Source organism: Arvicanthis niloticus, chromosome 17 (assembly GCF_011762505.2).
Source record: "Arvicanthis niloticus isolate mArvNil1 chromosome 17, mArvNil1.pat.X, whole genome shotgun sequence".
In the NCBI taxonomy this organism is placed as follows: domain Eukaryota; kingdom Metazoa; phylum Chordata; class Mammalia; order Rodentia; family Muridae; genus Arvicanthis; species Arvicanthis niloticus.
Genome location: NC_047674.1, coordinates 11,468,110 through 11,479,905, shown reverse-complemented (window position 1 = coordinate 11,479,905; position 11,796 = coordinate 11,468,110). Strand labels below are relative to the sequence as shown.

Genomic DNA, 11,796 nt, shown 5'->3' with positions numbered 1-11,796 from the left:
TAAAATCATAAACCCTCATATTTATATTGGTTGAAGCAGTTTTACTGTGTCTTGTTATGTGTTCGGTTGACATCACTGGGAGGCCTAATCTTTTCAGAAGGGAAACAGAAGCAGTGGATCACGAGGAGCAGGGAGGAAGGGAGAGTGGAGCAGATGAAGTGGGACAAGCTGGGTTTGGGAGGTACTGTATGAGAGAAGAAGAAAGAAAAAGGAAAAATGTAAAATTAATTACCTCACTGAATTGTAAAAAAAAAAAAGATAAAAATACATATCTAATAAATACATGAAAATTTTTTAAAAAGGAAAAAAAAAAAAGAAACCATAACTAGATGCTCCAGAAAGTAACCTCAGGATTCTTTCTTCCTGCAGCCCTTTTCACTCCAGATGCCGTTTTGCCAGAATTCTTGAGTGTTCTCTCCTTTGTGCTCCTGTATTGGATCGCTCATGAGTAAGACGGGAGCAGGAGGCTGACGATGAGTTAGAGGAAGAAGATGGCGATGAAGATGAAAATGCTGAGGCAGCTACAGGCTCGTGGGCGGCTGAAGGTGACCAAGAGGCAAAGGGCTTATGATGTTGACTAGACAGTCAAAAAAAAAAAAAAAAAAAAAAAAAAAAGAAAAGAAAAGAAAAGAAAGAAAGAAAGAGAAAAGGAAAGGAAAAAAAAAGAAAAAAGAAATGTTAGATTTAAAAAGCCACCATGACCTAGCCGATTGTTCATTCATTGCTGGTCTCAGAATTTGATTAGCGAGGCCAACCCAACTGCCTGCCTGCAGGATACAGTGCTGCCCACTGTTGACCAGGTTGAATTTGTAACAGGAAGAAGAAAAAGAGCCGAACTTGGTTTTTCCACGGACCTGATTTTTTGTTTGTTTGTTTTTGTTTCCTACAAGTGTTTTAAAAAGAGAGGACGGAGAGAGGTTAAAAGCACTTATTACTCTTGTAGAAGACCCAGTTTGGGGGTATCCAGTACCCACACGGCTCACATTCACCTATAACTACAGTTCCAGAGGATCTGATGCTCCCTTCTGGACTCAGCTAGCACTAGGTATAGGTATACACATGGAATATATTCATGCAGTCAAAAATATTTATATGTATAAAAAATAATTATACTTTAAAAAATAATTTAAAATAAAATTTTGCATTTTCTAATTTATATTTTATATTTTTATATGTATTGTTTGGTGTGAGCCATTTTTTTTTTTTTAAACAGGGTTTCTTTGTGTAACAGCTCTGGCTTCCCTCGGAACAGGTTTTTCCACCAAGCTGGCCTGGAACTCGCCTCAGCCTCCCAAGTGTTGGGATTAAAGGCTTGTACCACCTCAGCCCAGCTGTATCAGTCACTTTTGGTGATACAAAGTAACCAACCCCAACCTTAGGTACATTCTAAGTCCTTTTCCTTTTGTCTTTTTTGTTTCTTTCTTTGTGTCTTTGTTTCTTTCTTTGATTCTTTGTGTCTTTCTTTCTTTCTTTCTTTCTTTCTTTCTTTCTTTCTTTCTTTCTTTCTTTCTTTCAGATTTATTTATTTTACTTATACGAGTACACTGTCATTCTCTTCAGACACACCAGAAGAGGGCATCAGATCCCATGAGCTACCATGTTGTGTCTGGGAATTGAACTCAGGACCTCTGGAAGAGCAGTCAGTGCTCTTAACCACTGAGCCAGCTCTTCACGCCCCCTTCCTTTGACTTTTTGAGACAAGGTCTCTCTACATAACCCTGGCTGTCCTGGAACTCACTTTGAACATCAGGTTGGCCTCAATCTTGCAGAGATCTGCCTGCCTCTGCTTCCAAGTGCTAGAATCAAAGATGTGTACCACGTTACCTAGCTCTGTGTCTTCCTTTCCTTGTGGTATAACCAGGTTCATTATAATTTCAAAGGAGGAAAAAGAGATCTTGAAGAAAAGAAAGCAAAACACCACCAACAAAGTCATATTCTGAGTATTCCACTGACATTTTTTTTTGGGGGGGGTGTACTTTATTTAGTTGGTTTGTATGAAATGATGAAAAAGGCCAAAACCAAACACTTTCTCTCTCTCTCTCTTTTTTTTTTTTATATGAAGTTACTGTTTATTAATTTGTTGGTCTGTTTGATGTGTGTATGAAACAATCTCCAAGAATAAATAAACTGTAGATTATTTTCTTTCCTTTTAAAAGTATTTGTTTGCCGGGCGGTGGTGGCGCACGCCTTTAATCCCAGCACTTGGGAGGCAGAGGCAGGCGGATTTCTGAGTTCGAGGCCAGCCTGGTCTACAGATTGAGTTCCAGGACAGCCAGGACAACACAGAGAAACCCTGTCTTGAAAAAGCAAAAACCAAAAAAAAAAAAAGTATTTGTTTATTTTTATTTTATGTGAGAATATTTTCGTGTGTGTGTGTGTGTGTGTGTGTGTGTGTGTGTGTGTACTGTGTGGATGCCTGGCGTGACCACAGAAGTTTGAAGGTGGCTCTGAATGCCCTCGATATGGAGTTATAGGTGGTTGTGAGCTGACATGTGAGTGCTGGGAACTGAACCTGAATCCTCTAAAGAGTGGTGAGTTTAACCACTGAGATATCTCCTCAGCTCCAATAAACCACACTTTTATTTTAGTAGGAAAAAAAAAAACCTCACCAAAATAATAAAACTGGTAATTTATAAGAGTTAATAGAAGCTTTAAAAATGACATCTAAGTTAAGAGACATTAAGAATAAAAAGCTGATAAAGTATTAGAGAATATCTAGAGGGTATGTCAGAACTTAAGACCACTTCTGAGAACCATCTCCTATTCTGGACAAACATCTCCTACTCCTTATAACTATCTTCTACTTCTGATAACCATCTCCTACTTCTGATAACCATCTCCTACTTCTGATAACCACCTCCTACTTCTGATAACCATCTCCTACTTCTGATAACCATCTCCTACTTCTGATAACCATCTCCTACTTCTGATAACCATCTCCTATGCTCTTCTTCTTTTTTCTTTTTTGCTTTCTCCTTCCCTCTAACTCTTTAGGAGATAGTTTCTCTATATAAAATTCATCAGTTTGTTTTTTAATATAAACATTAAAGAGAAAAATTTATACTGTATTGAAAACTCCCATTTGGCCCCTGCACGTACGTAGTGGGTATTCAGCTTGGTTCTCATGCAGGCTGCCTACAATTGAAGCCAGTGCTGTCCCTGACTCTGTTGTCTGTCCGTCGATCCTGTTCCCCTAACTGGGCTGCCTTGTCTGGCCTCAGTGGGAGAGGATGTGCCTAATGGGATGATACGGAGTGTGTGTGTGTGTGTGTGTGTGTGTGTGTGTGTGTGTCCCTTCTCAGCGGAGAAGAGGAGGGGCCATACGAGGGAAGGATGGGAGGGGAGCTTTGATCAGGATGTGGAGTGAATGGATGTAAATTAATGAAACCAAAACCCAAACTTCCTCCCATTTGTAAAACCACTCTATTTTGAGAACTGAATTTCCCCCTATTTTCTCCTCGAATGACTTGCTTTCTCTTAACCCTGGTGCCTAAGTCCATACTAAAAATATCTTCATTATACCAGCTAGCCCCAAAATTCCTGTCAGTGTTAAAGCCCCAAATCCCAGTTTGGCCTGTGAGTTGAGGTCCCTAACAGTATAGGAGAACACTTCAGGTGACTAAGGATATCAATGTATAGCTCACCGGTAATGTTTTTGGGTGTCAGCCTTACTAAGCACAGCTTCAGTGTTACACTTGTACTGTTTCTTCAAACCTAGAAAACCTCATCATGATCAATTTGAGATTTTAACTGCTTAGTACTATGTTAGTAAAAAAAAAAAAAAAAATCAACAGTCTAACTTAAAATTGACAATGGGACCTGGAGAGATGGCTCAGCCATTAAGTGCATCCTGCTTTTGTAGAGGATCAGTTAAGTTCCAGCACCCACATAAGGTGGCTCACAACGGTCTGTAACTCCAGCACCAGGCAAGCCAATGCTTTCTTCTGACTTTTATAGGTATCCAAGGGAACATGCACACTAGTATACACACACACACACACACACACACACACACACACACACACTAGAAATAAATCTTTTAAAAACCCGACAAACTATACATAGAAGTGAAAGATTTGCACGTATACTTTCAAAAATCCATCTTTATATATAATTACGTATGCATTGTCTCATGTGTATATACCCACACACAGACATACTCACATACACAATTAGAATAAATCTTTAAAAATTTAACTTCTGTTTGAAGTAATTTACCTCCAGCTATTCTCAATAATGCTTTTATTCTTGGCCGGTTTTGTTATTTTTTTTTTTTTCCTGAAATGCATGGTGGCACAGTTTCTAGAGGCAATCCTCAGTGAGCTCCATCTGCACATCACAGTTTGCCAATATAATGTATAATGTATGCCAAAGGGAGCAGCCTTGGGGTCTCCTCAGTGTTGTCATGTTACTGGAAAAATTGGGAGGCCTTCGCTGACTTCTCAGTTTCATTAAAAAGAATTTATAAAATTCTTTTACATCAATTCATTAGTTAGATTAATTAATTTAATTTAACTAAAAATTTATGGGGCTGGACAAATGGCTCAGTGGTTAAGAGCACTGGCTGCTCTTCCAGAGGTCCTGAGTTCAATTCCCAGCAACCACATGGTGGCTCACAACCGTCTGTAATGGGAACTGATGCCCTCTTCTGCTGTGTCTGAAGAGAGCAACAGTGTACTCACATAAAATAAATAAATCTTAAAAAAATAAAAAATTCATAAAAGAACTTAACAATGGACTTGGGAGGAATCCTTAAGACAATTTTTATTAGAGTTTAAGAGAAGAATCTGTGTCTTCAGATGTTATCTGACTGGCCAAGGACCCAAAGAAGGAATCTGACCTCCCTGGGATGAAGCTGACAAGTTCAAACATGGGGTGGCCTGCAAGGGTGTGAGGCAAAGACCTGGCTGGCTTTGGTGCTCTAGGGTAACAGCTTACCCAAGTCAAGCTGTACCATCTCTGCCAGAACTGAAAGACTTCAATTTCCTCTCTGTGACTCTTCACCCAAGGAAGACTTCAGTCAGAATGGCATGAGTCTGTATAGAAACACCGTATTCTTGGACAATCCCTGTCCCTGGAACTTACTGAATGGGCCACTTGGGCAGCGGTATGGGGGAGGTCCTACTTGTTGACTGAGGTCTCCATGGAAACCCAGCGCTGTCTCAGAAAAGGATGCCTCTAATGCGTGACAGCCCTATTCACTTCGTAGACCTCAGTTTACCCAATGTGCAATGGGAATGACTTGATCGTATCTGGAGCCTCTCTGGGTCCTGCTCTGTTTCCAGACTGGGGAGTAGGCTCGGGCTCTCAGAGGGCTAAATTCACAGTTCTTATGGTCCTAGACTTTGGGAAACCATCCAAATATACAGAGAATGTCTCTCTTGTGCCTGTTCAGTCTGAAGCGACATGTGGCTTCTTGCACCTGCTTCTACTTGGGTACAATTGCCCTTTGAGTGCAGAGCTGGGGTCTTCCAGGAGACAGGAAGCTGCTCAGAAGCCCCAGCGCTAGCAGTGGGTGAGCAAGACAGTGTGCACCACGGAGCTTGTGGCCCAGATTGTGGTTGGTAGACTCAGAGGACCTAAGGCTTGGAGCTAGTGGTGGTCAACACAGCCCTCTGTGGTCTGCGGAGCCGGATACTGCTTTACGTGAGTGACGGTCCTCTACTTCTCTATCCTGTGTTCCAATCTGTGAGGTCATACTAGGTTACTACTGAGGATGACTTGATCAAAGACTTGATCTTTGTCCAGGTACTATGCTAGGATGCTTCCTCTTGGTGTTCTCAACTGGTTTCTTCTGTATGGCTCATGATAGGCTGGTCAGGAGTGACTGGTGTGTGCTGTGTGCCTGGCTGTGTCCTGGCCTGGGGTGCCTGGCCACAAGCTGCTTGCCTGGCAGTGGTCTGGCTAGATGGCTGTGGGCTTGGACAGTTCATGTCCTGTGGGTAAAGCAATCCCTGCCCTGTTTCCCCATCAACCCCACAGCAGCTATGTACGCTCACCTTCTGGTCTGCCGCACTGCAAATCAGACAGCGGTCTCTGGCAGACTCAGTCCACACTCCCAGCATACCCCCAATAAGTCCTCCTGTGTGGGAGGTTAGGTGGGGAGAAATCATGCTCTGGGACTGCCTGGCCACCCTCCTGTGGCTTCAGTTCTGTGTGGAAGCACTTCCCAGCTGTCCCTCGGTCCAGGGCCCCATAGATGGGGATGCATGGGGAAGGGGGTGGCTATATGGACAAGAAGGGGTAAGGTGATCATAAGCAGGGCTCTGATTGCACAGACTGATAGCTACTTGATCCTTGGTTTGTGGGTGAGTTAGGAAGTGGCTGCTAGGGCGGGGTGTAGAGTGGGGGACAGGACAGTAGACGACCATGAGGAGAGACCTTTGTTCTTCCTTAGTCATCACATCCTCTGAATTGTGTCTACCCCTCCGCCACCTTCTTAGCCTCACGTTGACCCTTGCTCTGTCAGGGAGGAATCCATTTAGGGCTACACCAGGGCTTCTCTGCTTTTCTTGGCTTTTCTTTTTCTGCCTTTTGATCAACCCTGCCCCCAGCACTCTCTCTGGTGCGTATGAGAGCCACTTGGGGTATGCTGCAGATAAGGGTCGTTCTGCTGTTTTCCTCCAAACCCCTAGGCAGGCTAGGGGTTCAGTGGGTGTATCTCCTGTGTCTGAAGCTATTCAACATGGAGACTTCTGGAGCTCCCGCCTGCTGCCATGTGGGTAGGTGCCAGGGTTCATCTGCTCCTGCTGTGTGATGTGCCTTCCCTGGTCTCACATACCATAGTTGCAGGCACTGAGCACCTCACCCCCATTTTTTTTGTTTGATTCTGTCCACTTGCCTGTACTCTTTTTTTGGGTGAGTTCTGTGAAGATGAGTGTCCAGGACACACCAGCTGGTAGGATATGGTTTTTCTGCCCAGCTCTCCAGCGCTAGGTAGCCTGGCAAAGGAGCAGCTTGGAAAGGAGGAAGGGGCCAGTTCCATAGACATTTGGGGCACAGTGTGGCTGTGAGGGGCCTGGGGATGGGTTGTGAGAAATCTGGGCTTAGGCAGCTAGAAAGTGCCATTAGGATGGTTAGGTGGGCATGGGGCATGTCTGTGGCCATGTAAACTTGTGGAGCCTCCTCCCCAACAGACTCCCTGGTGCCTTGCTCCTACCGGAAGGGCATGGGGCCCTCACGTATTCCCAAGAGAACTGTGCTCTTCCAGCGAGAAAGGACTGGCCTGACCTACCGTGTGCCTGCGCTGCTCTGTGTGCCTCCCAGACCTACCCTGCTGGCCTTCGCGGAACAGCGACTTAGCCCTGATGACTCCCATGCCCACCGCCTGGTGCTACGGAGGGGCACACTGACCAGGGGCTCAGTGCGGGTGAGTGCTAGGTGTAGAAGAAGCCGAACCCCAGCTTTATCAATATCCCTGGAGACTAAGGACAGGCTCCAGATGTCTTGACCAGCTGTTTCTCTTTCCCTCAGTGGGGCGCTCTGAATGTACTGGAGACTGCAGTTCTGGAGGAGCACAGGTCTATGAACCCTTGCCCGGTGCTGGATGAACACTCCGGAACCATCTTCCTCTTCTTCATTGCCGTGCTGGGTCACACACCGGAGGCCGTGCAAATCGCCACTGGCAAGAACGCTGCTCGCCTCTGCTGCGTGACCAGTTGTGACGCTGGCCTTACCTGGGGTGGTGTACGAGATCTTACTGAGGAAGCCATTGGTGCTGCATTGCAGGGTAGGCAGCATCTGATGTGTGGGGTGGGCTGCTGGGGTAGGGTGGAGGGGTAGAGTGGGTAGGGACCTGATAGGGAAAGATGGGCGTGGACTGTAGTGGACTTGGGCTTGTCCCTTGCATAGGTCCACCAACTACCTGATGGACCACTCTGCCTTTCTTCTCCCCAGCTTCCTGCCCCACCTCCCCTGAGGGTAATGACCTCCTAACACCGACTTCAGGACTGTCTGGCATGTCCCAAGCACCTTTAGTGCCAGGCCAATTAGATGTTGGCCAACTTCTTCACACTGCCTGCTGGCAGGGCTGGCAATTTAAGCCCACCAGAGGTTCTTCTTGTCTTGGTCTGTGAGGAGGGTTGAGTCTTTTATTTCCAAACCTATCTTTTTACCTCTTCCTTTTGCTTTTTTGCCTCCTCTTCATTCAGCTCTGGTCTCTGGGATTCAGTCTCTTTTTCTACCTCTGCAGTCCCTACTCTCCAAGGATTGACTGTCTACTGCTCTCCCTACTACCCAGAGCCCTGCTGTGGCCCTAGGGGTTACAGGACATGGCAGGTCCTGAGAGGAGGACAAGGAAACAGGGCTCTTTTAGTTAGGGTTTCTATTACCATGACCAAAGAGCAAGTTGGGGAGGAAAAGGTTTATTTGGCTTACATTTCCAGGTCATAATCCCTCATTGGAGGATACTGGGACTGGGACTCCAGCAGGGTTGGAACCCAGAGGTAGGAGCTGATGCAGAAGCCATGGACAGGCACTGCTTACTGGCTTGCTTTCCATGGTTTCCTCAGCCTGCTTTTTTATAGAACCCAGGACCACCAGCCCAGGGATGGCACCATCCATCATAGTCTGGGCCCTCCCCCATTGACCACTAGTTGAGAAAATGTCTTACAGCTGGGTCTCATGGAGGTATCTTCTCAACTGAGGCTCCTTCCTCTCTGATGACTCTAGCTTGTGTCAAGTTGACACAGAAAACCAGCCAGCACAAGGGCTCATCCAAAAACCCCATCCGAGGCCTCTTCCTTCCTCTGCTCTTGGGTGGCACCTGCTTCGGAAGTTGAGCTCTGATGGTGATCGTCAAGCCTCTGGTGGCCAATGGCTGGGGAGTGGCTCAGTGGTGGATGACTTGTTTAGCTTGCCTTCTAGGCTCAGCATCTCAAGACAAAAAGCAAAACACTTGACCTAGGGGCTGGAGAGATGCCTCAGGGTTAGTTAAGAGCTTGTATGATTTACAGCTCTTGTAGAGAACTGGAGTTCAGTCCCCTGCCCTTGGACTGGGTAGCTCATAATTACCTATAATTCCAGTTCCAGGATATCTGTCACCTCTAGCCTCTATGGACACCTGCACTCATGTGTGTGCCTTCCATGTGCACATAGTTACAAATAAGTCTTTTTAAAAACTAAGAAAACACTTGACCAAGTAGACCTCTAGGATTCTGAAGACAGCCTTGACAGGCTCTTCCGGTCTAGGTGCATTCAGGTATAGGGAGACAGTCAGCTCTCCTAACCCAAGGGTCTGGCTTCTCTCTGTAGACTGGGCCACCTTTGCCGTGGGTCCAGGCCACGGAGTTCAGCTGCGCTCGGGTCGCCTGCTTGTTCCCGCTTATACCTATCATGTGGACCGTCGGGAGTGTTTTGGCAGGATCTGCTGGACCAGTCCCCACTCCTTGGCTTTCTACAGTGATGACCATGGAATCTCCTGGCATTGTGGAGGCCTTGTGCCCAACCTACGCTCTGGAGAGTGCCAACTGGCTGCAGTGGACGGAGACTTCCTCTACTGTAATGCCCGAAGCCCTCTGGGTAACCGTGTGCAGGCACTGAGTGCTGATGAAGGCACTTCCTTCTTACCAGGGGAGTTGGTGCCTTCATTGGCTGAGACGGCTCGTGGCTGCCAGGGTAGCATTGTGGGCTTCCCGGCCCCACCATCCATCGGGCCTCGGGATGAACGGTGGCCAGCGAGTCCTGTGAACACCCCACGTTCCCCACACCTCGATCTTAGCGTACAGGAGTCTTCAGGGGAAGGTGCCAGAGGTCTTGTTGAAGAAGGTTGGGCGCCCAGGTTGCCTCCCTGCTACCCACAGTCCCGGGGCCCAGAGAATCATGGCCTAGAGTCTGGGCCAGATGGAGATAAGACGCCCTGGACCCCGGATCTCCCCATGTCCTCTGCTTCCATGCTTCAGAGCCCCACATGGCTGCTGTATTCCCACCCAGCAGGGCGTAGAGCTCGGCTCCACATGGGAATCTACCTGAGCCGATCCCCCTTGAACCCCCACAGCTGGACAGAGCCCTGGGTGATCTATGAGGGCCCTAGTGGCTACTCTGATCTCGCCTTCCTTGGGCCTGTGCCTGGGGCATCCCTGGCTTTTGCCTGTCTGTTTGAGAGCGGAACCAGGGCTTCCTATGAAGACATTTCTTTTTGCTTGTTCTCACTGGCAGATGTCCTGGAGAACGTGCCCACTGGCTTAGAGATGCCAAGTCTCAGGGATAAGCCTCGGGGGCATTGCTGGCCTTCTTGATGGCCTGGCCCTCTGGCGGGCACCTGGGGAGGAAGGGTAGACTTTATGGAGGAGGTCAGGGGTAAGTCAGGATGACCCCAGGATGGAGAGAGCTCTGTCTCCTCCCGGCCGATGGTGGTGACTCACCAGGGAGCCAGCTGCTTTCTGAGTGTGAATGAGAAATGAAGGGGCTGGGCTGTGACTTTTCTTTCCACATCAAAGCTTGGGTGCCAGTACTTTATCTCACTGCTCTGACTACCATGCACATCTCCCATCAGCACCTTGCTCAGCTTTCACACCCCAAGGGTGCCTGCCAGGGGTGAAGGCAACAGGGACAGTGGACGTCACTGCACCGCTTTCCACAACCCACTGTGCGCCAACCTCAGCCAATCTGAAATGTACCGATGACTGAGGTCTGTTTACTTTCTGAATTTCCTTCAAGAGAAGCAGGTTGGGGAGCCAGCCTCCTCACCTAGAGGGGACAGAGCTTGACTTGAGCAGCAGGGTACCTCCTAGGACCTGCTCCATGTGCCCATTTCTTTACCCTTCTCTGGAGAGGGCTCTTGTCCTATCAGAGCTGTTCCCTGGGTTCTCTTTCTTTTCTTTTTTCAAGATAGGCGGTCTCTGTGTGTCCCTGGCTATCCTGGAACTCACTCTGTAGACCAGGCTGACCTAGAATTCAAAGCTTCATCTGCCTCTGCTTCCCAAGTGCTGTGATTAAAGGCATGTATTACCACAGCCTGGTGCCCTTTTGTATTTCTTATTAAAGTCCTAATGTCTGATTATAAAAAACAACCTGTGGGGGCTGAAGAGATGTCTTATTCAGTAAAGCATTTGCCATGGAATCAGGGGAATCTGAGTTCTGTTTTTAGCATCACGTAAAAAAGCCTGATTTGATGGAGAACTTGTAATCTTAGCATGGAGAGGCAGAGATAAGTAAGTCCCCATGACTCTCTGATTGGACAGCTTGGCCTAATTGGCATATTCCAGGTCTCAGTGAGAGACCCTGCCTCAAAATACAAAGACAGAACTGAAGAATGACTCAAAGTTGATCTCTGACCTCTGGAAGAATATGATACACACCTGTGCATGCACAGTTCTTTACAAAATTAAAAACAAAACAAAAACCCAACAGGAATATGGCCATTTTAGAAAAATTAGAAGATTTAGAAAGCTATAGTTTTTTTAAAATGACCCCGAGAAAAATCTTTACTGCTTTGGGTACTATTTCTATTAAACCTCTGTGTTCCTTGACCAAGCCTTGGGCACTGTTTTGAAGTGGGTCCTGTTATCTTCATTAGGTAGTGGAGTTTTGTATCAGACTAACTGGGGCTTAGAGCAGTCTTAAGACCATCAGGAGTCTCAGCAGAGCACACCATGAAGGCCAGGGTCAAGTCTTCTTCCCGAGTTGCCTTCCAGCAGCCCCTGAACTCCTAGGTCCTAAGCTCTGGTCAGCTGCCAAGGACTATGGGGGCGGGTCCTCTGACTGTGGCCCTGAAGGATAGGGAAGGAGGATGTGCTTAGGCTTAGGGTCCTGTTTTAGTCCGCCTTCACTGTTAGTGGCACTGTGCCATGTGCCACA

General features: G+C 47.1%; 1 protein-coding gene across 1 annotated transcript; it reads left to right on the top strand.

Moving 5' to 3' along the window:
* Positions 1–649: 649 nt before the first annotated feature.
* On the top strand, positions 650–10,863 carry Neu4 (neuraminidase 4). Its single transcript, XM_034521899.2, has 5 exons — positions 650–1,045; positions 4,800–5,646; positions 7,137–7,369; positions 7,474–7,729; positions 9,253–10,863. The coding sequence occupies exons 3-5, from the start codon at positions 7,169–7,171 to the stop codon at positions 10,233–10,235; spliced, it is 1,440 nt and encodes a 479-aa protein (XP_034377790.1). The 5' UTR covers positions 650–1,045; positions 4,800–5,646; positions 7,137–7,168; the 3' UTR covers positions 10,236–10,863.
* Positions 10,864–11,796: the final 933 nt, after the last annotated feature.